The following is a 27,959-nucleotide window of genomic DNA, read 5'->3' as shown; positions in this document are numbered from 1 at the left end:
ATTTTAAAGTTCCTAATGGGAGCTCCGTTTGAGCCCTTACATTCTTGTCCGTTGAGACTGTTGTCCTTTAAAACTGTGTTTTTAGTTGCGGTTACTTCCGCACCGAGAGTGAGCGAGTTCCAGGCACTTTCCGCCAAGCCACCCTTTACTGTGTTCTATAAGGACAGGGTTGTCCTGCGGGTGCGGCCTTCTTTTCTTCCGAAGGTTGTGTCGGAATTCCATTTGAACCAGAAGGTGATTCTTCCGGTGTTTCATCCTTCTCCACATCCTGGTAAGGAAGGGGAGAGACTCCATAGGTTGGATCCTAGAAGAGCTTCGAGTTTCTATCTCTCACAGATGTCCCGGGTCAGAGTGGACGATCAGCTCTTTGTTGGTTATGCTGGAAGGCGCTTGGTCCTGGCTGTTTCGAAACAGACCTTGTCCAGATGGATCATTTTGACTGAGTGTTACCGTTTGGCGGGAAAGGACCCTCCAGTAGGCTTACGGGCTCACTCTACTAGGGGTGTGGCTGTCTCCACTGCTCTGCAGAGAGGTTTTCCGATTCGCAATATTTGCAAAGCAGCCACATGGGCCTCTGTCCATACTTTTGTGAGACACTATTCCTTGGACTCCATCCATGGGCAGGATTTGGCCTTTGGTAAGGCAGTCCTTTATTCAGCAATTTAATTGGGCATTCTAAAATTCTAAATTGTAAATTCTTTTCCCACCTCCATAAGTTGGTACTGCTTTGGGAGTCTGTCAAAGATATGGAAGACGTCGGAGGTACAGTCACCTCGAAAAACAAGTTACTTACCATATCTGGTAACGTTCTTTCGATGGGATGTTCCTCCGACTATGTGTCCGCAAACAGTTGAATTGTGCAAGCTTCCCCGGGGTCCACTTCACGCGCCTACAGTTGTTACTAACTTTAATCTATAACATAAAAGGCCAAACATGGCATGATCGCTGTTTACGGAGTTTGTGATTTTCAGGCACTTAAAATATGTAATCTATGGTGGAGCTGCCAAGTGGGTAAGCTATTATATATAGGTTCAATGCCCCAACGCTGACTGAATTCTAACCACAGGCTCCCTCTGAGCTGTTTGCTCGAAACATTTGATGGTGCTGACCTGAAAGCGGCCAGGTTCGAATACATTACATCTTTCGTGATATTACAATCGGCATTTAGGTCCCCTGCAATTGAGATAAACCCCAGTTGGTGTGTATCAAGCCATTTACAAATCCGTACATTTAGACACTCAGAGCTCCTCTAATTTGCCATCATTCACTAAACGTGTTCCAATAAATATTGAGCATCAGAATGTGAGCAATGCCGTCTTTGGTTGCAAGTTGAAAACTGGTGGAAATAGTACAATCCATAAAAGAAGAATTTGACTCTAGTGTAATTCTGTTGTCATTTCTATATGCGAAGGCAAGTCCTCCACTGGGTCTCCCCCTGTTCCCTTTTTTTGGTAGTAGACAAATTGTGTTGAAACCATCCATAGCCAAGTTACTTGTGGCCCAGGTTTCTTGTAACAGTATAAAATCATACTTTTCCATTACAGCACATTCTGTTGGGTCCTGCAGTAATTGCTTGTGACCCCTTGTATTCCAGGACACCAGTTGGAAGAGAATCTGTTTGCTAAAGGGGTTTATGTGCCTGTTTTAGTTCTATTGATTCACGCAGAGATGAGGCCAACCACCGGCATTCCTGCCTATCTTTCAGACAGGGCTTCGCCTCATTTATCATTAATTCCCCTTCATTTTGAGCGGGGGATACCTCCGTTTTACCTTCCATACCACCTTCGCGGACTTGTAACTCATATTTTAAGTTTTTTTTTATAGATTGAATCTTTAAAAGGAACAATATCAAACCCCTTTTGTTTGCAGGGAACCTACTTCTTTTAAAAGAAGAGCTCTGACCTGAGGGTAGGTGATGATTAGCCATACATAGTCGAAGCAGTAGTTATGTATGAAGTCCACAAGTTGTATGTCAGAGGAGTTTATCAGACTTAATTCTGGAATGTCTCTAACAGGCTTAAGATGTACGGCCTGTTAAGAGCTCTAGGTCCACCACCCTCAAATACATAATATATGATTAGGCTGGGCTCTTTGGGAAAGGCCGGGTCCCTCAGATGTCCTACTGGAGCCTTGGCATGAGTGGAGCTAGGGGATTTGGAATATACTGTTTGACGTGTTCCAGCCTTGATCAAATCCTGCCTTGGTCCTGCCCAGTGAGTCATTAGCCGCCTGTGTAATGTGTTTGATTTCAGATGTTTCCTTATGTTTCAGGAAGGGGTTGGCAGCTCCTTCATCATGTGGAGGTATTGGGAGTTCTTTTGCAGGTGAATCTATATGCCCATTTTGAATGTTCTTATTTATTATATTTTCAATTATGGTACTCCGTGATTGTTCCGTTAACCCCACCAGAGGCTCACCTGTACCTGTCTCTGCTTGCTTCGTTGCGGCAGGGATTTTGTCCCTGGTGTCACTCTGATTTTGATCTACTATTGCTCTGTCGGAGTTCCCCAAGGAACCGTTCTTGACCAGGATCTTTGGTACCTGTCCGGAGCCCTGTGAATGTTGTAGGTAATCCACAAAAATTATCGGTTGTTCACTAAAGATTTTGGGCAATGCTTTTGTTCCAGGATCCACTGAAGAGTGGGAGAGGGGGTGTTGGCTCGCGACACAGCATCAGGGTTCTTAAATATATCAAATATATCAGCTACATCCCGTTTCATAATTTTTAGGTTCCTGTCTATCCTGTCTGAGACTTCTTTCTGTTTTAGGTCATCTGTCAGCCTGCTGGTCCCATCTGAATACTCCTTTTGAGTGTTGGAGTCAGTAACGATTGTGAGGTGTGACACAGGCTTACACCCTTTTTGAGTTTTAGTGGCATTAGGCCTTTCACGTGATTTTACTTGAGATTCTTCATTTGCTACTTGGTATTCTGAAATGGCCTCACGCAAGTCCATCCCCCGCATGAACTTGCGCAACGACATATAAGTACCCTTGTTCAGGGACAAATTTCTTTTCCGTCTTAGTTTCCTCTCTTTTCTTGGATATTTTTGTCTCTTGGATCAGGAGTTTAGCTTACTATAGGTACTTCAACCACATTTGTCACTGATTTTGCAATTGGATTGGGTGATGGACATAGGTCACCATTCTGAGGCGAGATAGTAGAATCGATTACTATAATGGATTCCCTGCCCACAACCTTTGGCTGGACTACCGTTACCAATGGGTAATTATCAATGGTTTTAGGGTTTTCTCCAGACTCTGCATTCATTCTTGAAACATCGCACCAATCGGCCATCATCGTACGACACAGCTCTGGCAGGGCTGTTAGAGCCAAGACTATTTCGTTCAGAAGTCTTGAATGTTTTTTTAATTTCAAAAACATCATCCCATTTAAGTTAGCATGTCTTGGTTCTTCAGTATCACTAAACGTATGACTGCCACCATTAGTCTGATGACCGCCATCTTCTTCAGTTATCATGAGCAGGTGTTGTGAAAGACCTAGCAGGGTGATTTCACCCATGCAAAATTGTGGTGGTGCGTTGGCGTACATAAAGCTGGAGTTCATGTCACAGATGTCATTTATGTTGTTTCCCCCATCTCCAAATAAACATTGGGAAGATTCAGGTACGCCATCATTACTTAAGCTTTGATCCCCTCCCCCTTCCAAGGAACAAGCTTGCGCGCATTCAATAATATCTTCATCTGTATCAGACAACCCAGGCAGACGAGCCGCTGCAGTCAACGTCATGCTTGTGCGTCTAGTCACAACTGTGGTGGCTGATATTAGCTTGAGCTTTGTTTTACTATTGTTTGTGTCCATTATATGGCAGCAATAGACATGGTGCTACGCGCTCCGAGGTGTCCCACTTGTGTGAAACAGACACTCTGAGTCAATGACTCCCCACACCAAGACCGATATTCCGGCAACCAGCCAACACTATCAAGGTTTATAGATCAAAAGATTTGTCTGTATTTATCCTGTAAACGGCTGGCCCCCGCCATTGCCACGCATACCAACCAGATGTATAGCAATACCGTCTGTGCCAGATCTCTAGATACTAAACATGCAGATAAATTGTTTCATCATGAAACCTTGTGTGTAAGAGTTTTTCTGATGTTTGTTAATCTGCTTAGAATCACATGCTGTGCATAGTCCGACATCCAGTGGTCACTGCAGAGTATTGCATTTTGTTTTTCGTAGTCGAAAAGGGGACGTCGACAAGGCGTGTCTGTAACACTATCCCTATAGTGACGTGCAGTGTACCCACAACCCCTCACGCGTCGAGGTCCCTCAGATTGTTTTTTTCCACCCAGTTATTGGTCGCCTTTATGCGGAGCCCCTCAAGAGACATTGCGAAATCATTTCCTCGACCCTTGGTCGTTTATTATTATCTATCACATAGATCCCTCCCTCGACGTAGCTGCCAAGCTGTTCTCCGCTGAGCAAGATCTTCGACGGAGGGACGAGCGGAGGAGGTTCTTCGGCGCTGCCGAACACGTGGCCTGGCCTCGCCGGCCTAACACAGTAGGGAGAGTGGGGTTGTTGGTCATTTCTTTGTTTCACTCTGAGAATTCCTTTCTCTTTCCCCTCCCTCTCTTTCAAGGTCGTAATCACATTTCATGCCCTCAGCTATGGAGAGGACGCCCTTTAGGTTTTGCCCGCGTTGCAAGGGCAAGTTTACCTGGAAGGACAAGCACAAACGGTGTAACCGTTGCTTGCCCCTCGATCACAAAGAGGACGGCTGTGCGGCCTGTAAATTACTTAAACCCAAAACTTTAAAGGACCGCAGGGTCAAAAGGTGGGCAGCCTATGCGATGTCTAGGTCTGACTCCTTGCCAGCTGCCGCCGAATGTGATGAGGACAGTGATTACACGGCCTCCACAACAGAGGTTGTAGACCTCTCGAAGGAGCGTTCCCGCTCCTCCTCGTCCGTCCCCGACAAGCCCGGCTCACGCCCCGCTTATGGGGATGAACACCCCGGCGACAAGGACGAACACAGAAAAACACATAAGCACATACCCCACGGCACGCATTCGTCAAAGACGAAGGGAGCCATAGCGTCAACGGAGGCGTCGGGTCCACCGGCGTCTTCCGCCGACCGTAAGGGTCGCAAGCCCTCCCCGCCACCGCTTCCGCGACCGGCGACTGGGCTTTCTGTAAATAAGGGCGCTAACCGCAAATCCTCAGGCGACGCGCCTCGCAAGAGTGCGTACGTTGCCAGTAAAGACTCGCCACTGCCTAGCGCGATGGCGAGCGATCCCTCTACGGAGAAGCTGATCGCCGAAAGCCTCGCGCGTATAGCTTCTAAAAACGGCCAGAGACGGACGGCAGGTGACACGTCGAAAACCGCTCACAAGGCCAAAGAAACGCAGAGGTCGCCGGAGGGTAGGGTGGGACAGTTCCACCATCGACAGAAGACCCTAGCCAGCGAGAAGGTTTCCCAGAAGGCGAAGGGACTCTATCTTCGACGCTATGGGACAGAAATAAGCAACTACCGGGAGAGGAAACTCCCTTTTCACACCCAGACCGCTCTGGCCTACCTTACTGGTCTGTAGAGAGGTTCCAGTCATGTATGGACAAGCTAGACAGGTTCATGGCCGTCCCAGAAAATAGGACACCCAAGAGGCCAAGGGAGGTACTCCAGGAGGGGCCATGGGCTAAATACCCGAAGCTCTTTAACCCCCTACAGAAAGACATGAACTCTTACGACCTCACTGAAGAGGACTCTCACTTCCAGGAAGAGGATGAGTTTGTGAATAATGAAGACCAACAAGAGAAAGAAGGTTTTCATGATGACACTAACATAGGTGAGGAGGGCTACGAGGAGGACCCAGGTGAAGGTGGCTCACAGCCCTGGCAGCCGCCATCAGGGTCTATAGAACCCGACATTATAGACATTTCTTCTCCTCAGACCACACCGGTCAGGAACCCATCTCCAGTAGACGATCAGCCCACCTTCAATGCGCTATTGAGGAAGACAGCAGCGCATTTTGAAGTTGAAACTGGGGAGGTCACCCCAGATACTGATTTCGTCGAAAGGATTATTAAAGAAAAACCTCCCACGAATCAAACTATTCCTATCCTCGCCTCGGCTAAGAGACGACTCACCCCATCGCTGTCCACCCCCGTGCTGGTAAGAGGGGTCAATCCAAGAATCGAGAAATTGTTCTCACCCTCTCAGTCAGACCCATTATATATCGGGGGTCACTCAGTCCCAGACTCCTTAGTGGTGACTAACACAAGGAAGAGGGCTGGGGTTCCACTGTCAACCAGCGAGGCACCCCCAGATAAAGAAGGGAAAAAGCTTTATGCCTTGGGCAAAAGAATTTCCGCCTCGGCAGCATTTTCAATTAGGATTGCCAATAATAATACATTATTGGCAAGCTAGGCTGATGCTCAATGGGGAAAGCTTAAGCAGGACATCGAAGAAGCCCCTGAACCTCTAAGAACTCGCTTATTGGCTACAGTTACAGAAGGAGCTCTGGTCAACCAGAGCATCATTAAGAACACTCTTGATGCGGCAGAAACTGCTGGCCGTTCTTTGGTGCTGGGAATTCTTCTGAAGCGTCACGTCTAGCTTCGCAATTCCGGTTTCAAGGTAGAAACGCAGGCGTCACTCATTAATAAGCCAATAGAGTCAAATCTCTTTGGAAGGGCAGTGGACGACGCACTGGAAAATGCGAAGAAAGAATTCGACACCATAAAGACCTTAGACCAAATCTCAAAGCCTCCAAACAAGCAGGGATTTGGGAACAAGCGCTTTTTTTGTGGCCAACGCCAACAGCAGCAGCAGCAGCAACAGCATTACACTGCAGGCAACTTGCCCTTTAATCAGGGTACCGGTAACCAGTATAACCAAAGAGGACAACGCCGTGGCAAGGGCAGAGGCCGGGGCTCCAGCCCCAGAGGCACCTCCGCAAGTAACACCAAATGACCCGAAGGTTCGGGTCCCCTCCCATGCGTCTCCGGTTGGGGGCCGGATAACATCGAGGGAATAACAGACCGGTGGGTATTGTCAACCGTAGCCCACGGGTACTGTATAGAGTTCAATCGGTCCCCCACCTACAGACCTCCAAGGGGACAACGCCTGTCACCAGAACACCTCGTCATCCTCCTGCAAGAAGTAGAACAGCTGCTACAGAAAGGAGCAATAGAGCTCGTGCCCCTATCTCAGGTAATGGAAGGTATTTATTCAGTGTATTTCCTTGTACCCAAAAAGGACCTAACCATGCGCCCTGTACTAGATCTGCGCCCAGCGAACAAATTTGTAAAACCACAAAAACTTTGTATGGTAACATTACAGGAGGTAATTCCCCTGCTATCTCAGGGGGACTACATGACAACACTAGACATGAAATATGCATACTTTCATATTTTGATGTTGCCAGCGCACAGAAAATACCTCAGGTTCATGATAGAAGGCAAACACTACCAGTTCAGAGTGCTACCCTTCGGCATAGCGTCTGCACCGAGGGTATTCACAAAGGTACTGGCAGTGGCAGCGGCCCACCTGCGCAGGTTGTCCATACCGGTATACCCTTACCTCGACGATTGGCTCATAACAGGGGAGTCATAAGAGACATGCTTCTCAAACACCCAGAAGACAGTAGACCTTTTGTTCCAACTGGGCTTCTCCATCAACGAGAAGAAGTCCAGCTTAGACCCTAGCCAAATCAAACAATTCCTAGGTGCTCTAATTCGAACAAAGGACGGCCTTGTCTTCCCCTCCAACGAGAGGGTCCAAAATATGCTGTTTCAGATCCCTCAATATGTGGCCGGTCGAGAGGTGACGGTAGGCAAAGCAATGCGCTGGCGAGGAATGATGGCGTAATGTATTTATTTGGTACCTCACACGCACCTGCGCATGCGCCCAATGCAAGAGTGGCTCAACAGCCAGTGGTGTCAGGCCAGAGGACAATGGGACGATCTAGTGGTGGTCTCGCAGGCCTTGGTTCTCTCGCTACGGTGGTGGTCGAAGGAAAACCTGTTAATAGGGAAACCATTCGCCACCCCAGCAGAGGAAGCCACTCTAACCACAGACGCATCCCTCACAGAATGGGGGGCTCACCTATCCCATCAGACTGCTCACAGAGTTTGGACTCCGAGCGTAACTTCCAAGCACATAAACTTATTAGAGCTACTCGCGGTGTTCAAGGCACTAAAAGCCTTCCAGACACACCTACAAGGAAAGACAGTGATGGTCCTCACGGACAGCACCACAGCCATGTACTACCTCAACAAGCAAGGGAGCACTCACTCTCCAGGACTGTCCAAGCTGTCCCAGAACATCTGGAAGTGGGCTCTGACACATGTTCCTATTATCACAACATGTACCAGGGGAACTCAATCTGCTAGCAGACAAACTCAGCAGAGACTTCCCTCTGCCCTCAGAGTACGAATGGCAGTTACACGAAGACATCGTCTTCGACGTCTTCACACAATGGGGCTTCCCAGAAATAGACCTGTTCGCAACTCTGGAGAACTCACAATTCCTAGATTACGGCTCCAGATACCCACAGAACTGCTCCAAGGGGGACGGTCTCTGGATACCATGGTCAGGGAAATTTATTTACGCTTTTCCCCCCGACTCCTCTGCGGAACAAGATGGTGCACAAGATGCACCAGGAAATAGTCACCATGATACTGATAGCCCCGATGTGGGCCTGCCAACCATGGTTTGCGCACCTGATGGAGATGTCCTTGTCCCCACCAGTGAAACTGCCCTGCCCGTACAACTTGCTGTCACAGGACAAGGGCAAGACACTACACCCATGCCCACAGAACATGAACTTAGCAGCCTGGCTCCTGAGGTCATAGAATGTAGCCATTTACAACTCCCTCAGAGATGCATGGACATTCTCAGAGAAGCAAGAAAACCCAACACTCACCACTGCTATTCTAGCAAGTGGAAGAGATTTGTCATCTGGTGTAGAGGTAAGAGCATCAACCGAGTCCACTGCTCTCCCACACAAATTGTCGTTTACCTGACCCATTTACTGGACTTGGGTCTAGTGTTCAATTCTATTAAAGTTCATCTAGCGGCACTTTCTGCATACACCACCTCTCAACTTAAGGTGTCATGGTGGAAAGTCCCAGTTATCAAAGCCTTCATGGAGGGGGTAAAGAGAATACACCCTCCGATAGCAAACCCAGCTCCCGGCTGGGACCTTAATGTGGTGCTTACCAGGCTCATGGGCTCAACCTTTGGACCCATGCACAAGGCAACTCTTAAGGACCTCACTCTTAAGACTGATTTCCTAATGGCTATCACCTCCATTAGGAGAGTAAGTGAACTACAGGCTCTTTCGAAGGGATTGTGTCCTCCGACGTATTCCTCATCTTAGATATATCCTTCCAGCTCTGCTGGCCTCAGAAAATTTTTTCTCCAGAGGGCGCTGCGCGTCGACGTCCCTCGAGTCGATGACCCTCGACAGCCGCCGTATCGACGCTCGACGTCATCTTGCCTATAAAGGCCGCGCGCAGCGTCTGTTGCTCAGTTCCGTTTTTCCGCGCTACTCGGTGCCTCGGAATACCGTTGCTCAGTTCTTAGTACTATTTACCTCGAGTTATTCGATACCGTACTCGATGGCTTCCTCGTCGGAACCGACGACTCCTCGATCCGTCTTCAAAAAATGTCGAGATTGTGGGAAAAAGATGTCGTTAACCGATCCTCACAGAAATTGTCTGTGGTGCTTGGGAGCCGAACACCATTGTTCGGAGTGCGAGGACTGTATGTCCATGACAGCTAAGGCCCTGAAGGAGCGTAGGGGGAAGCTGGAGAAAGGTAAGACTTTTAAAGCTTCTTCTTCTTCGACGAAGTCGAGACATTCGTCTCCTCGTCACCATTCACGCTCCAGGTCTCGGAGTGGGTCTCATCACTCCTCGAGATCGAAACACTCGAAGAGGAGACGTCGAAGATCCCCTTCTCCGTCTTCCTCTTCCTCTGTTTCGCCAAAAAGAATCCCTTGCCCCACGAAACATAGTTCCCCGGCTGAATGGGAGGAATTCAGAAAAAATATGATGAGCGTCTTCGAGAAAGCGGCCTCGACCCCCTCGAAGACTGCCGAGAGCGATGCTCTGGTCGAAAGACCCGAAGGTCAAAAACGCCGCGAGTCGCAGTACCCGGCGAAAGAAACCTCTCGAGCGCGTCTCGAACCCTCGAGTAGGACCATGACCTCCAAACCTTCCTCGAAGGTTCCGTCGACGCCGTCGACGAAGGTTCCGTTGACGTCGAGGTCTTCGACGCCGTTGTCGAGGGGACCTTCGACACACAGGTCTGTCGACTCGACGCCGGCCTCGACACCGGCGTCGACGCCGAGAAAAGTCACGGTGACCACACATCCAGTGACGATCCCCAGGCCCTCGACGTCGATGGCGTCGATATTGTCGAGTAAAATTCCAATTCTGTCGAGGTCCTCGAGGCCTCCACCTCTGTTTTCGACGCCACGCTCGAAGCCTTCGACGTCGACGACATCGACGTTTTCGAGGCCAATAATGACAAGTTCAGCACCCTCTGCCTTGGAAATGGGATTTACTCCCTTTATTAGTTCAGAACAATTGAGAACTATATCCTCAATTTTAGAAGAGGGTGATTTGTCCGAACAAGACACATTTGAGTTACAGGGACCTGTAACCCCAGTGAGAGAGGAATTTTCCTCTGAAGAACGCAGATTAAAGGATCTTCATGATTCTTTACATGAGGCAAGTGGGTTAGACACTTCCCCTGAGGTGGATTTTGCTAAGCCAGACCCGGGGGAGCATGCTGAAACCCCCTACAGAGCCTTAATGGCCAGGATTACAGAGTTCATGGGGTGGTCTACACCTTCACAATCTTTCCAGCAAGATGACCTCACGGATATTCTTGACAAAGGCCCACAAGAGGATCGAGTGGTGCCCTTTCATAAAGCTCTTCAGAGAAAGATCATGACAAACTGGGAAACCCCAGATGTAATACCAGCAGTAAATAAGAAACTGTCTGCAAAGTACAGGGTATCTTCCACTGACCCAGAGTTCTTGTCTAAACATCCATCCCCAGAAAGTCTGGTGGTACAAGCAGCATCCTCTACCGACGTCAAGACGGCTTATCCTACTGTCCCACAGGACAGGGACGATAAAAAATATGATGCTATGGCTAAGAAAGTCTTTTCAGCATGTAGCATGGCGTTAAAGTCTGTTAATGCTACTTGCACCCTTGCTAGGTTCAGCCATACACTTTGGGAGTGTGCTTCTACAGCGGCTGACTGCATCCCGGAGGGAGAAGAAAGGGATGCGTTCCTGAATATTATACAGGACGGTAAAGACGCTATGTGCGAATCCCTCCAGACGGGCATTGATTCGGCTGACAGTATCAGCAGAGCAATGGCGGCAAGTACATCAACCAGGCGGTTCGCTTGGTTGAGAAAGTCGGGTTTTGCCCCAGATGTGCAAGCCAGGCTCTTGAACATGCCATTTGATGGCTCTTCTTTGTTCGGGAAAAAGGCGGATGACAGTTTAGAGAAACTGCAAACTTCAAAAGCAGCAGCAAAATCCCTAGGAGCTGCAATCCGTCAGACTCCTTTTCGTCCAACAGGAACCTCTGCGAGGGGCAAGTCCTTTCGCTTCTACTCCTCATTCGGAAGAGGTAGAGGACGACCGGCTCAAAGGGGTCAAAGAAGGACTACCCGAGGTGGACGGGGTAGATATTCTAAAGCCGCAGCAACAGCAGGTGCCTCTTTACCTTCGGCATCTGCATCAGCCGCCCCAAAACCACTCTGAGGACTTCCCTCACAGGACACCTGTAGGAGGCAGGTTGACTCAACATCTGGCGGAATGGCAGGCTATCACGTCAGATGCTTGGGCATTGGAAACAGTTGCCCAAGGTTACTGCCTACCTTTCCTACGTATTCCTCAGAGTCATCCACCGGGGATCAGCTCTCAGAAAGCTCCAGATCCGCTCCTCTTGCAGGAAATTATAGACCTGCTAGAGAAAGGTGCCATAGAACCGGTACCTGTAGCGGAGAGGAACAAGGGCTGGTACTCCCCTTACTTTCTCATTCCAAAGAAAGACGGAGGACTGAGACCCATCTTGGACTTGCGAGAATTGAACAAATTCCTCAGGAAAGACAAATTCAAGATGGTCACTCTTTCTCAGATCCTCCAGGCCCTTCAGTTTCAGGATTGGTTGGTATCTCTGGACCTTCAGGACGCTTATTTCCATGTGCCTATCCATCTCAAACACAGGAAATACCTGAGGTTCGCAATTGGCAACTCTCACTATCAATTTCGAGTACTGCCTTTTGGGCTGACCTCCGCCCCGAGGGTCTTCACCAAGTTAATGTCGGTAGTGGCTGCAAGTCTAAGGAGGGAAGGGATTCACGTCTACCCCTACCTGGACGATTGGCTGATCAGAGCTGTTTCTCCGGAGCAAGCTCAGATCCAGCTAAATCATGTGTGCTACTCCCTTCACAAGCTGGGCTTCTCCCTCAATTTAAAGAAGTCTCAAATGATACCATCGCAGAGACTCCAGTTCATAGGAGCGATCCTGGATACTTCCCTGGGAAAAGCCTCGCCACCAGAGGTGAGGGCTCAAGATATTCTACAGATGGTTACCAAGTTCCAACATGCCCAACGTCTCCCAGCTTTCGACTTTTTGAGGTTGCTAGGCCTCATGGCATCCTGCATTTTCCTTGTGCCAGAGGCTCGCCTGAGAATGAGATCCCTCCAGTGGGCACTGAGGACTCAGTGGTCACAATTCTCAGGGAGAATGACAAATCTTCTTCAGGTTCCCGGCAGGGTGGCTCGAGACCTTCAGTGGTGGGCCTGTCAGGAGAACATTCTGAAAGGAGAACAGTTTTGGCAACCCTGGCCGGAGATAACAGTAGTCACGGATGCCTCACTCACGGGGTGGGGAGCCCACGCCAACGACTTGACCATCAGCGGTCGTTGGTCTCCATCGGAGTCCAGACTACACATCAACCTGTTAGAGCTGAGAGCCATCAAACTTGCGTTGAAGGCTTTCCTGCCAGTTGTACAAGGGAAGAACGTCCTGATAATGACGGACAACACGGTGGCCATGCATTACCTCAACAAAAGAGGAGGCGTAGGATCACTACTCCTGTGCAGAGAGGCGATGCAGCTCTGGTTTTGGGCAATCCAAGAAGGAATCTCTCTATCGGCAGTTCACCTAGCCGGAGAGAAGAACTTGACAGCGGACGCTCTGAGCAGGCAGAACACAGTCTCCCACGAGTGGGAGCTAGCTCAGGAAGTCCTTCAAGAGATCTTCACCCTTTGGGGAACCCCTCAGGTAGATCTGTTCGCCACCAGCCTAAACAGGAAATGCGACCTGTTCTGCTCAAGGGAATTTCCTCCGAGAGGAGCTCTGGGAGACGCGTTCATAGTGGACTGGGAGTTTCCGCTTCTGTACGCGTTCCCACCGGTCCCTGTCATTCCTCAAATGATCAGGAGGTTGAGAATATTCCGGCGAACCATGATCCTAATTGCCCCGGATTGGGCCAGGAGAACGTGGTACCCGGACCTTCTAGACTTGTCCATCTGCCCTCCAATTCGACTTCCTCTCAGAGAGAACCTACTCTCACAGAAGGGAGGTCAGGTTCTCCATCCAGACATCAAAACCCTCAACCTTCACGCTTGGCTTCTGAACGGATGAGGTACAAGGATTGGGACCTCCCTGATGATGTTATGGAGGTGTTGCTTTCGGCAAGGAGGCCAGCAACAAAATCTTTATACCGCTGCCGTTGGAACAGATTTTGCAGCTGGTGTAGAGAACAGAATATCAACCCATTTTCATGTGGTACACCAATGGTTTTGTCCTTCCTACTATATTTAGCAAATTCAGGCCTTCAAGTTGGCACCATTAAGGGCTATCTCGCAGCGCTATCTATCTTTAAGCGTACTGCGGAGGAACCATCCTATTTCAAATTACCCTTGGTAATACAGTTTCTAAAGGGGTTAACCAATGTTTATCCCCCAAGACCATTCCAAGTTCCCCTATGGGATTTAAACTTGGTATTAACTTTCCTGATGGGTACACCTTTCGAACCTCTCCATTCTTGTTCGTTAAGATTCCTTACCCTTAAAACTGTTTTATTAATAGCACTTACATCTGCTAGAAGGGTGAGCGAATTACAAGCTCTTTCTTGTAAACCCCCTCATACAATCTTTCACAAAGACAAAGTTGTCCTGCAAGTGAAGCCTAATTTCCTCCCAAAGGTAGTCTCTGAATTCCATATCTCTCAGAAGATTACCCTACCATCTTTCTATCCTCCTCCTCACCCGGGGAAAGAGGAAGAGAGGTTACACAGACTAGACCCTAGGAGGGTTTTAAGTTTTTATATTAGTAGACTAGCCAGGATAAGACAGGCAGACCAGCTATTTGTAGGCTACACAGGTCACAAGCTGGGGTTACCAATAACTAAGCAGACCATTTCCAGATGGATCATTCTAGCCATTCTGGAATGTTATAAACTGGCAGGGAAAGAGCCCCCTCAAAACCTTAGGGCTCATTCGACCAGAGGTATTGCAGCTTCATCAGCCCTCAAAAGAGGCGTGCCGATTAAAGACATATGTGCGGCCGCTACATGGTCGTCTGTCCATACCTTTACACGTTTTTACAATCTGGATTCCTCCTCTAGTCAAGAGACTAGGTTTGGAAGGGCTGTACTACATTCTATTCATCAATAGAAGACAGCGTGAAGTCAGTACTCCCTCCTCCAAATATAGAATACTGCTATGGGAGCCTATCTAAGATGAGGAATACGTCGGAGGACACAATCCCTTCGAAGAACAAGTTACTTCTTACCTTGTAACGTTCTTTCGACGGGATGTTCCTCCGACGTATTCCTCATCGACCCTCCCATCCATCCCCGCAGTTCTACTTCCCTTGTTGTTGCAGCTTACGCTCCTTCAGGGTGATTAGTCTAGTCCAGACAGTAATACTGTGGGCTACAAAACGGAACTGAGCAACGGACGCTGCGCGCAGCCTTTATAGGCAAGATGACGTTGAGCGTCGATACGGCGGCTGTCGAGGGTCATCGACTCGAGGGACGTCGACGCGCAGCGCCCTCTGGAGAAAAATGTTTCCGAGGCCAGCAGAGCTGGAAGGATATATCTAAGATGAGGAATACGTCGGAGGAACATCCCGTCGAAAGAACGTTACAAGGTAAGAAGTAACTTGTTCTTCTATTCTAGATCCCTTCGTAACAGTTCACAAAGATAAGGTGGTTCTACGCACACACCGAAGGTTTGCACCGAAATTCATATCGAAATTCCATGTCAACCAGTCAATAGAACTACCAACGTTCCTTCAAAACCCTTCCAATTTGGGAGAAAAGAGCCTGCATACACTTGATGTGCGCAGAGCTGTCATGTTTTATATGGAAAGAACTAGGCCACTGAGAGACTAATCAGTTCTTTCTCTCGGTGGCAGCAGGAAGAGAAGGAGATGCAGTCTCAAAGTCCTATATCTAGATGGGATTGTTCAATGCATCACTCTCGGTTACACTCTTGCTAAGAGAGAACTACCCTTCAAGCCAAGAGCACACTCTACTCGAGGCACTGGGGCATCCATAGCATTCATTGCAAACGTTCCCCTTGAGTCCATTTGCAAAGCGGCAACCTGGAGTTCTGTACACACCTTTGCAAAACACTACTGTCTAGATGGTCACTCTAGATCCGATTCCCAGGTGGGACAAGCAGTATTAAGACATCTTTTCTCTACTGTTCCTTCTCACAACCCACCTCCAACTCCGGGTACTGCTTGCTAGTCTATGCACAGCATGTGATTCTAAGCAGATTAACAAACATCAGAAGACAATGCATTACTTACCGTAAAAGCATTTCTTGGTTGTATCTGCTTAGATTCACATGCGCCCACCCTTCCTCCCCGCTCGGATGGAAGGAACATAGACATCTTTCTACATCTCTCTCTCTTTTCTGTACTCGCTCATGTATAGAAGGCTCCCTCAGGGCAGAAAAAATACAAACGGAGGGACCTCGACGCGTGAGGGGTTGTGGGTACACTGCACGTCACTATAGGGATAGTGTTACAGACACGCCTTGTCGACGTACCCTTTTCAACTACGAAAAACAAAATGCAATACTCCGCAGTGACTACTGGATGTCGGACTATGCACAGCATGTGAATCTAAGCAGATACAACCATCAGAAATGCTTTTACGGTAAGTAATGCATTGTCATTTGAATACTTGTCACTGTGAATCTGTGTAACTCCCCTACAGCTCACATTGACACCTCTTGAGATAAGCCTGGCTGCTCAACACGCTACCAACCTGTGTAGTACAGACTTATACCAAAGGATGGGTTCCTATTACAAGGAGGTCAGGGTTGTTGTCGTGCACCCAAAGGGTACTGCATACAATCTTGCCTAACACAGCACATACAACATTCTGGTACCTATGGCCTGAATTGCACTTTTTGGATGTGTGATCAAATAACTGGATGGAGGAGGAAATGGGAAATGCACTGTCCCTAAATGGCATATGGCATATGAGTTTTGTAGCCAATTCTTATTTTCACTTTAGCTAGTTCCATGAAGGAAGAGACCTATCAAACCTAATTTGGACAGAATTAACATATTTTCTGTTATCATTTTAGAAAGAGTCAGAGAAGAGGAGTGTCACTGTGCAGGCAGACGATCCCATTTCCTTCATGCAGCTCACTGCTAAAAATGAAATGTCATCTAAAGAAGACCAGTTCCAGCTGAGTCTGCTGGCAGCAATGGGTACAACACAAAGAAAGGAAGCTGCTGATCCTCTGGCATCTAAACTAAACAAGGTATATATAACATGAATTGTAATATTGTTTTTTTGTCTGCTTAAAAAGAAAGCTTTTTAAGACTCCCGATTTCCTGAAATCTACTTGCAGTAAGCGATTAATTTATGCACACACTGCTTGCATGCTGTTTATGCCTTTACAAGCGAGTGTCAGAGGGGATTTCAACTGTAATGTGTGGCGAGTCAGAAGGAGGACACAGACTCTTAGAGGACATGATGTTCACTGGTTTATTAAAATATAGAAAGCCTAACTTTCCCTGTGACTATGGGCCGTCCCTGACTATTTTACCAACTATGGTGCTCGTCTGTCAGTCGTGAATGTCCAAAATAACAAGCCCACTGTCCAAATCTACCATAACTGACCCTACCACTATGAGAAAACTAACTTAAATCAGGAAAATGACTCCCTTCTCCTGAGGGTACTGCTAGTAACCAGTCTCTAATACACAATCTGTAAGTAGTCTCTCGTGACTTTGTGGATTAATTCCTTCAATTCCCCAATTAGGATATTGCACTTTTTCTCTTCTTCTCATATTCCCTTTGGTTCTCTTACCTGATTTATGGTTTTGGTCAAAGACCTAGTTGCACTCTTTTACAGTAATCTACTTTTCATGGTGTGTTACTCACTCTACAATAGTTCAATTTTTCCTGGCTCTCAGGATTTTTTTTTTTCTGATTCATACGTATAAGGGTCACTGCACCTCTTTCTTATTTGTCTTTTTCACTAAGTTGTTGTTCAGGATAGTGATCTGTTTTCTTACCTTCCCAGGGTATTTTCATACATTGGTTCTCTTTCTTGTTGCATAAGTTTTCCTCAGCCTTTTCTCTTAGTTTGCCACCTTTGTGTTTATTTCTTTCCCAAGTTGACTTTTTACTTTCTTCTACTGAGCCGAGTTAACTGTGTGTTATAGTGATTCTCTTTTATTTTAATTATTATTATTGTGGTATTTATTGAGCATGGACCTAGTTTCGAGAAGCAACGGAGCACTTTACAGAGGCATACAACATTCCAAGTGCTTAACAGAGTGCTTTTCAGAGGTAACAGAACCGATATGCAGCGGGGGTAGTATAGAGTGGTACAGCTGTACTGGGTCGTGGGGAGGGGAAGTGTGGGCAGCGTCTAGTGAGTCAGGTGGAGCGAGGGGTGATGTGATGGCCTAGGTGTTGAGGAGGAGAGCCTCCTTGAAGAGGTGGGTCTTGAGTTCTTTTCAGAATTGTAGGAGCGTGGGGGCGAGTCTGATGCTGACTGGGAGGAGGTTCCATAGTCTTGCAGCATAGGGAGGGAAGACTTGTTTTCTGGTCCTTTCCTTTTTGCAGCAGCAGATTTCAAGTCTGCATGTCTTTAGCTTCTGGTGGTGCGCTGTCTGCCGGAGATGCTGAGTTTCCCCGTGAGGTAGCTGGGTAACTTCAGGGCGACTGCTTTTAAGATGATGCAGCAAGACTTGAAGGTGATTCATGCTTGCAGTGGCAGCCAGTGAAGGTCATTGAGGGCTGAGGTGATGTAGTTGTATCTGCGCATACTCTTAATGAGGCATTCAGCTGCATGTAGGACATATCACAGGGGCACAAGCGAGGTCGACAGGAGTGCATTGGCCCCATCCAGGTGGGATAGGACCAGTACTTAAATGGTTGATCTAAAGCTGTCGGAGGGAGGAAGGGCTTGGCCTTCTGCAGGAGGGAGAGCTGAAGCCAAGCTGTCTGAGTGTTCTTAGCTATGTGTCTCTTGAAGGTGAGGTGTTTGTCAATGTGGAACCAGAGGGACATGGCGCAGGAGGAGAGCTTAGGTGTGAAGCCCTCATAGTTCATGGTTAGTATGTCTGGGTGTTTGGTGGTGTTGAGGAGTAGGAATTCGTTCTTGGCGGGGTTGAGCTACAAGTATGCACTGGACATCCATGACTGGATCCACGAGAGGCAGGTTTTGAGCCTGTGGATGTCCTTTATGGAGTCAATCTTGAGGTATACTTGTTTGTCGTCGGCGTATTGGTGGATGTGTATGTTTTGTTTGGCTAGGAGGGCTCCCAGCGGCTCCATGTATAGATTGAAGATCTCTTGATTCACAATCTTTATATTCAATTGGGTTCAAAGCTAACTTTGTTGCATGTCTTCTACTGTGACGAGTTAGCTGCATATCGTAATGATTTCCTCTTGCATCACAACCTTTATAGCCACTTGGGTTTAAAGCTAACGAGTTAGCTGTTCGCCATATCGATTGCCCTTGAAGGGTTTCTGATACAGGTTTCTCACCGTCTTGTAGTCCCCTCCACGGCGCTTGTATCCTCACACAATCTATCCTTCTCGTGGTGTCTCTGTGCCTAGCTGCATTCACAGACACTGTGCGATCCTCTTCTGTTGGTGATCTCAGCAACGTTTGTCGGGCCAACGCCCACCACAGATTTCCCTCTGTCATCTTGCCGCCACCTCCACTCTGGTTTGGGCTCCCGCCATGTAGTTTTCTTGGGTCCACCACAACATTGGCGTCCCAAATAGCTTCTGCATGCAAGTTTGAAACTCGCAGGTTCCTTGATTCCCGTTCCGGTGGGAAGCTTGGGGCTTCCCACTGCCTGTGTCGGCGATCCTCTCTTCGCCTATATCTCTCTCATCCCTGTTTGGGTGCACGTCCTTTAACAACCTCGTCCTAGTAAAGTCGACATCTTGAATTAAAGGGAAACCACCTTTTCTTTCAAGATAAATAATATTCCTTAGTCGTTCCTTCGTCCCAGTCTTGATAGGTCCGATTTTCTTGGGTTTTAAAACATCCCATGTAGGCCATGCTATGTCCAGCCTGAGGGAGTTCCTCATGGGAACGGGAGTACTTGTCCTGTGAGAAATCCAAGGGCGTCCTCGCATTTACTACCCCCCCGGATCCTTTGCTCAGGTGGCCAGGAAGGGGTCATTGTGCTTGGATCCTTACCCTGGGGTTGGACAAACGAGGGAGGGTCACCTGAGTAGGGGATTCTTGGGGAGTGGCAATGGGCTACAGTACTCCCAAACCCCTAGGGAAAACTTACTGTTATGGAGAATTTTCATTTTCTGTGTTTAATTCCTCCCACCCTAGAGACCTCCAGCTCTTCTGCTGAACTTTGGGACTTTGTACTTTTAATCCTATGTGTTTTCTGTGTTTCTTTTGGTTTTGGAGTCTGACAAACTCCATAGGCATCTTTTTACATTGTGACACACAGCACCTTCCGTGCAGTGGCACAGGGAAGTCCTTTAGATTACCCAAAGGTTTAAATACCTTGTCTTGGATAAACTACTGTTTCAAAGAGCAGTAAAGTGAAATTGACTTTACTTACCTTTTTGTAACTTTGTAGACCCAGCACACACTATCTTACAATAGGGTGCTGGAGGGGTTACTTAGTATCCCCTGTGTCTACCTTTTCATGTAACATTTTTGTGTTACCCTTTCTACAATTAATGACTGGTGGCAGTGGCTTACTTTATCCTACCATTGTGTGTTTGTACTGCAGACTGAATCCTCAGCTGCAGTATTGCACCCACAGGGTGCCCATTCTGTCAAAATGGCCTGGTCTTTTTTTCGCAATTTCTTGTTGTAAATGTCCTTCTTGAGATTTACTCTGTGTGCCAAACCAGGTTTGGTCCCTTTGTTTTGTCCTGGGCGGGCTTCACTGCAGGGCAGGAAGTGAGGGAGGTGCCCGAAACTCCCTGTGCTTAGTCTCCTTGGTTACAGGAATGCACCCAAAGGTGATTGGCTGAAAGCTGTGTGAGTGACAGCATGGCTGCAAATGAATGGGAGAAACTTGCTTCTCCAGCATGGGGTCTGGCATGGATTCACATGCTCATGAGTATTCCCCGTCGTCAGGCTGGGAATCCTTGGTAAAGAAAAAATCAGTATCAGTTTCGTTTCTGATCTGTCTTTCTTAGTAACCAATCACTGGTCTCTGGGTCATACTGCCCCCAGCCAATGACTGCCCTCTCTCTAAGCCCCGTCCCTGGCAGCCATCCTCAGATTTTTACCGCACGCTCAAGTGTTGGGAATCCTCGTGCTATAGCTCTTGAGCTTTTACTGCGTTTTGTGCTTTTTCAAAGATATTTATCAAATTTTTCGGTTTAATCGAGCCTCAAGCTCCACCGTTTCTACTTCCGATCATCATACGATTTATCTACGCCCCTCAAGGGGGAAGTTTTCGTCGAGTTACGCTTCTTGGAGGATTCCAGAAGTTTCTGAGGCCTACCTCGGGGATGAGAAGAACATGGCCCAGCACAGTGGCGTTGCTAGGGGGGGGCTAAGGGGGCTATAGCCCCTGATCTTTTGATTGTAGCCCCGGATAGAATCTCAGGAGCTGCAGCCAAAAGACTAGCTAGCCCCCAGTCTCAACAGTTCCAACATCAGCCTAGCCCCGGGTCTTTTCCAGACCTAGCAACTCCCCTGGCCCAGTAGAAGGGAAGCTCGACTCCCGGCAAACTGTTCAGGATCTGCCCTGGATGCAACCTACAAAATGTGTTCAAGGAGGACAAGCATTCGCAATGCCTTTATTGCCTCCATGAGGACAAAACGCACGTGGAGAAGGACTGCGTTTTGCATGAACATGTCGGATCGGACTATTAGGGACGCTGGACCCGCCTATCCAACTGGCTGGAAGGCAAGAGCTCAGAAGACCGCTCTGACTTCTTCTCACCTGCTAAGTCCTGTGAGGGCGCCCTGGCGACGGGGGCCCAACAGAAGGCAAAGCACCGCGAGTCCGCGGGCACCGGGAGCACCGAACGGTCGGGCTCCTTGGCTGCCAGGCGCAGGGCGCACCTTCACCGACGCCATCAACCGCAAGCCAACTCTCTGGCTCGGGGAAGAGAAAATCCGAGAACCCGGCTAAGCTTCTGGAGAAGCCCCGGTTGATCTCGAAGGAACCGGCCGAGGGGGGAGCGAGGCAGTGGCCCTCCCCCTAAGGTGAAGGCCTCAATCCCGCCTAAGGCGGCGAAGGCCCTGATCCACCCGGCTAAGGCCTCCATCGAGGGAGTCGCTGCGGCCCTGGCGGGAATCCTCTTTTAAGCCCATCGAGAAGACCCCCGTGAAGACCCCGGTGGAAAAAGGGGGGGGGGTGGTGGCCATTACGGACACGGACACAACCTCCGAGGAGGAACTGACCGAGAACTTGGAAGAGGCCCGGTCCTACGGGAGAAATCCCGACGAGGAGGGCGGCGAGAGCGGCAACGACGACTAGGTTCCCGTGGATGAGGAGCAACCGTCGTGCCCGTCACGCCCGTAGCAGGACAACTCGGCGGCCATTTTGACGGCAGTCCAAGCCTTATGCACGGAGATAAGGACGAGACTGCCCCTACCCCCGACGGACGACCCGACTGAACCAGGTCTGTCGGGAAGCCCTCCAAACAAGAGGAGGAGAATTCATCCAGTGCCCCTTCAGCCCTCACGTCCTTCTCAGCCTTTGTCGCCTTCCCCGATCCCGAGGGAAGACACGGGAACAGACACGTCCACGACGGGGACGGATGACGATGGTGGTGACGACGGGACTGACCTCCTGTCTCTGATCCCTTGGGCGTCCCCGCCCGACGAGATTGGCTCCTTCCACGCCATGGTTGCCAGGGCATCCAAGCTTTTTCAGCTCTGCCCCGAAGAGAAGGAAGGCTTCCTCTACCAACGGCGCAAGGCCAAGAGGAAGACGGTCCTCGCGGTGCCGTTGCTGGATGACATCTGGGACGAGGGACTTGCCCTTCTCAAGAACCCGTCCACGACACCTGCCAAGAGGGACCGGTACGAGAAGAAGTACCGGGTCCCCGACACCACCCCGTTGTGCCTTAGGGCACAGCCTACCCCAGATTCGGTCATCTCTGCAGCGGCCAAGAAGAAAGCGGGGGGGGGGGGGCATCGACTTCATCCTCAACTTCCCCACCGGACAGCGAGGTAAAGAAGCTGGACGCCATGGGACGAGTCGTCTCGTCGGCGCCGACGACGAATAAGGCGGCCAACGCCCTAGCGATTGTGGCCCCCTACGACAGGGAATTGTGGTACAAGATCGCCCCCCTGTTGGACTTCCTCCCGGATGACAAGGGGGCAGAGGCCCTGGCGATCCTACAGGAGGGTGAGGTGGCGTCGGACCACGCCATAACTGTGGCCACGGACATTGCCGACACTGGTTTCCACCAGTTGGGCAATGGCTTTTGCCTTAGACGGCGGGGGTGGCTCAACGCGACAGATTTCCGCCAGGACGTGCAAGCCAAGGTTTTGGACATGCCCTTCGATGGGAACAATCTGTTTGGAAAGACAGTGGATGAGTCGCTGCAGGCCATCAAGACAGAGACGGCTCGGGCCTTGGGAGTTCTGCAGCAACGGTGGCCGCCCTTTCGGAACTCCGGAGGCAAGCAAGGTGCCTCCAAAGGATTTGGCGGCGGCTCCTCGACCTACCGTCAAGTGGCCAGTTCCTCATCGCAAGAAGCCTACAGGGAACGAGGCAAGTCAGGTGGACCTCGCCGTCGTCGCCAGGGAGGCTAAGGAGGCAAGGCTGTTTCCAAACAAGAATGAACCGGGCGTTGCGTCGGGCCCCCACTGAAGCACCCCGGTGGGAGGCCGGCTGGCGAAGTTCGTCAGCGTGTGGGAGTCCATCTCCACCGACCGTTGGGTGCTGGATGCCCTGGCCCACGGGCACACTCTGGAATTCCTAAAGAAGTGCCCCCGAATTCCTCCAGTGGCCAGGAAGGAAAACCATGTCCCTCAACTGCTGTTAGAGGTAAGGGCGATGCTCAAGAAAGGAGCCATCAAGCTCGTCCCAAAGAGGCTCTGGGGCTCCGGAGTATACTCAAGATACTTCCTCGTCGGGAAGAAGACAGGAGGTTGGCGTCCCATCCTGGACCTGCGTCGGCTAAACAAATACATCAAGGCACAGAAGTTCCGGATGGTCACCCTCCAGCACGTGCTGGGCCAGCTGGAGGAAGGCGACTTCCTATCGTCGTTGGATTTGGAGGATGCGTACTTTCACATGCCCATCCTAAAAGGTCACCGAAGGTTTCTCTGGTTTGTAGTCCAGGGACGGCACTACCAGTTCAAGGCCCTCCCGTTCGGATTGAAGTCTGCGCTAAGGGTGTTCACCAAGTGCCTTGCACCAGTAGGGATCCACGTCTACCCCTACCTGGACGACTGTCTCATCCGAGCAGGGACAAGGGAGCTCGCCGTTGAACACACAGCGAAGACCGTCCAGCTGCTCACAGACCTGGGATTCTCCATCAACTTCCCCAAATCCCACCTGGTTCCGTCGCAGGTCGTGCTGTTTCTGGGAGCCAAGCTCAATACAGTGGCGCGATTGGCCTGGCCGTCGGAGGAAAGAACGCAGGCTATCCTGGGCAAGGTACAGCGTCTGCTGGCCACGGACGTGGCCAGAGTGAGGTCCATCAAGTCCCTGCTCGGGATGATGTCCTCTTGCATCTATCTGGTGCGCCTGTGCAGGCTTCGTATGCGCCCTCTGCAGGAGTTCCTCGACGCCTGTTGGATGCAAGCGACCGGCAGCTTCGAGGACAAGATCTCACTCAACGAGGTATTCCGCCAGGCAATCCGATGGTGGGGCACGCGCGCGCATCTCGCGGCGGGCACAGACTTTCAGACCCCAGCATACCAGGCAACTGTGACAACAGATGCCTCCCTGGAGGGGAAGGGAGCGCACACCGGAGATCTTCACGCAAGAGGCCTGTGGCTCCCGGAGGAGAGGCTGCTCCACATCAACATACTGGAGCTCCGAGCGGTGTTCTGGGCCCTCAAGTCATTCCTCCCGTCCCTCAAGGGCAAGGTGGTGAGGATCTTCACTGACAACACCACCAGCCCTGTCCAAGGAAGCCCATGATCTGTGGCACTGGGCCGTTGCCCAGGGGATGTTTCTGGTGCCTTTTCATCTAGCAGGGATAAAAAACACCATTGCAGACTCACTCATCGGGGAGCTGCGCTCGTGCCACGAGTGGGAACTACGCCAGGATCAAGAGGATAAACTCTTCCGGCAATGGGGCAAACCCCAAATCGACCTGTTCGCGACGGCGACAAACTCCAAGTTCCAGAGGTTCACCAGCAGGTTCCCCCAGCCGAGGAGCATGGGCGATGCTTTCTCTTTCCCCTAGGACGGCCTGTTCCTGTATGCATTCCCGCCGTTGCTGCTCAGGCTCATCAACCAACTCAAGAGGTCCCGGTGCAGGATGATCCTCGTCGCACCGAGGTGGCCGAGACAGATCTGGTTCCCGGACCTTCTGGACTTGTCAGCGTCCCCACCAGTCAAACTGTCGACAGATGCAGATCCTCTCTCCAGAGAAGGAGGCGCCATTCTTCATCATGACCCGGTGTCGCTGAACTTGCAGGCCTGGCTCCTGCAGCACTAGAGTTTGGAGGGTACGATATCCCGGCTGACTGCAGAGAGGTTCTTGCAAAGGCCAGGGCATCCTCAACTCTCAAGTGCTACAGACACAAGTGGAAGAGGTTCTCTGTCTGGTGCCGTGCACAGAAGATTAACCCTCTACGGATTACTGCCCCTCAAGTGCTACCGTACTTGCTGTCGCTGGCCAAAGCTGGACTAGCTCATGCTTCCATCAAGATATATCTGGCAGCGATTTCCCGAGACACCAGAACTGCAGGACGGTCATTCCTGTGGTCTCCTTGCCTGGTGAAGGAGTTTATGAAAGGACTGTTCCGATCATTCCCGCCGGTGAAGGCTCCAGCCACGGCATGGGAGCTTAACGTGGTGCTGACTAGGCTCATGGGCCCGCAATTCGAGCCTTTGCCTTCGTCTCTGTTGAAGTTCCTGTTGTGGAAGACAGCGTTCCTTGTGGCCATCACCTCAGCACGACACGTGGGAGAGATTCAGGCTCTATCCTGCAAGCCTCCATACTTGATTTTTCATGAGACGAGGGTGGTGCTTAGGGTGCACCCCTCCTTCATGCCCAAGGTGCCATCTGACTTCCATCTCAATGAGCCCTTGGTGTTGCCAGTTTTTTTCCCTTCGTCGCCACTCGCTGGATGTAGCTAGAGCGCTGAAGTTCTACGTGGACCGAACAAAGAGTTTTCGTAAGACCTCACAGCTGTTTGTGAACTTTGGACCTGTGAACCAAGGGAAGGCTCTCTCGAAGGCTTCCATTTCCAGATGGCTCTCCGGCTGCATCATGCACTGTCATCGGTTGGCAAACCGACCGTTCCCCGGCCGTCCGAGAGCCCATTCAGAGAGTGATCTCTGCTACCACGGCCTTCTTGTCAGGTGTGCCCCTGCTGGACATCTGCAGGGCTGCTACGTGGCGGTCGACGCACACCTTCACGAAATTCTACTGCATCGACCGGGATTCCAGGGAGGAGTCCAGAGTCGGCCAGGCAGTGCTGCGCAACGTGTTCGCTTAAGGTGAGCCTGGTGAGGAGGTAAGAGATGCTTAATGTTGAGTTTTATGTAATGCTTAATGTTGAGCCTCGTCACCTCCCGTGGTTGTGGATGTGTATACTGCTATGTATTCTTATATTCATGAGCATGTGAATCCATGCCAGACCCATGCTGGAGAACAACAGTTACTTACCTGTAACTTGTTCCATAAAAGGCAAGGTCTTTTGCGAGGAAGGCAGAGTCGACCACTGTATGAAGGAATCCAAAGAATAACTTCGAAGAGCCGCTTGCTGCAACCCCTGGACCGTTGGGTTTCCCGGTGAAGCTGCAGTGCTGAACCTCTGAATTCGCCTCGACTAGAGAAGCCCTGCAAAGGACCACTTCTCCCCTTGGGTTGGTGGGACCAATTGACCCCAAGACGAACTTGACTTGAAACCTTTTCTCTGCTGGCTGTACTTCCAGTGCTGCTGCAGGAACTAACCAAGCCTGCGCCACCTCAACAGAGTGCTGGACCCCAGAAGCAAGGAAAGCCCACAAAGTGTCCAAGAACCTCGTTGGTGCTATTAGCGAGAAGCTGAAACCGCAAAGTGCTGCTGATCTGAACTTTGCTCTTTGCTGCCTTCGAATTGTAGTGCAGGAGTCCCCTGACGTCCTCCCTCTTGTCGCCACGATTGAGGACTAGGAACAACAGGACCTGCCAGACTACAACAGGAACAGAAGCCAGCTGGAACCATTTCTTCAGACCTAAAGTACTGTGAACTAAGGGGTACTTACCTCTTGTTGTGTAGCTTGCTTGCTCTCAGTTGAGACTTGCATTTGCTGCCTTTTGCAGAGTAGTTTGCAGCTTTGCCTATCACAAACCTCCCAGCTTGTGGCCCAACAGTGATTTCCTTTTTAACAAACTCTCTATAACCTCGTGCAAGAATTTTTACTTCCCTTCAAGAAGAACTGCAGCTCCCCTAGACTTTGCTCAATTGACATTGGCTGTCCTGGCCCCCTGAAGACTCTTCTAACCTCTGACTTTGTTTTAATCTGTTCCTCCAAAATGTCACACATTCTTAACTGGTGTAGCTGGGAGAGGGTTAATCTACATTGCATTGGGTGGGGTGGGGGGGGGGGGTTAAACGGGCTTACCTGTTTGAGAAGCTTGTTAACCATTGTTTTCTCCCTTAACCTTTTCCTTTTGACACTAAACTCAGTATTGCTCTTAATATACCAGTGATATATCAATGTCCACAGTGTCCTAGTTATGTAAGTCAGCTCAGGGTGAAGGAAGTGTCTTTGTGCCATCCCCAATGGGCATCTACTGATTTATTGAATGCATTTTTGAAGTATATTTTAAGTGTTACCTATTTTCTCCCTTCTAAAGAAGGTTTATTCAAACTGACTGTTAAATTAATAAATAATTGTTTAATCAAGAAACCTTGAGTGCAAGTGTTATTTGAATACCTGTCACTGTGAATCTCTATGTTGCAACCCTACAGCTCACATTGACCCCTCTTGAGATACGCCTGGCTGCTCAGTCACTCTGCCAACTTGTATACTACATGCTTATACCAAAGGTTGGCTTAACTATTGCCAAGAGGACAAGGCTGGTGCAGTCTCCCACAGGGTACTGGATACAATCTTGCCTAACATGGAGTAGCCATGTGGCAGTTGTAATTTAGTTGTGGCTTCATCGGGGGTGGAGTCCTTTTTACAGCATTTGTACAGTGATCAAAATTAAGATTGGATAAGCAGGAGCTAAAATCAGCTACTGGGTATCCAGCATTAACCAGTGACCAGGAGTTACCGCTGGAGAATGAGGACTTAGCAAATAGCGTTCTGCATTTCCTACTTCCACATAAGATGTTATGTTGT

General features: G+C 49.7%; 1 protein-coding gene across 1 annotated transcript in view; it reads left to right on the top strand.

Moving 5' to 3' along the window:
* Nucleotides 1-27,959, top strand: part of COPB1 (COPI coat complex subunit beta 1) — an 821,662-nt gene that overhangs the window by 633,893 nt on the left and 159,810 nt on the right. The window contains exon 16 of the mRNA XM_069623734.1: nucleotides 16,613-16,792. Coding sequence (XP_069479835.1) covers nucleotides 16,613-16,792 — 180 coding nt within the window. The remainder of the gene's footprint in view (nucleotides 1-16,612; nucleotides 16,793-27,959) is intronic.

Source organism: Ambystoma mexicanum, chromosome 11, assembly GCF_040938575.1.
Source record: "Ambystoma mexicanum isolate Mex_15411 chromosome 11, UKY_AmexF1_1, whole genome shotgun sequence".
Classification (NCBI taxonomy): domain Eukaryota; kingdom Metazoa; phylum Chordata; class Amphibia; order Caudata; family Ambystomatidae; genus Ambystoma; species Ambystoma mexicanum.
The sequence above is the reverse complement of the archived record's forward strand: the minus strand, read 5'-3'. Positions and strand labels throughout refer to the sequence as shown.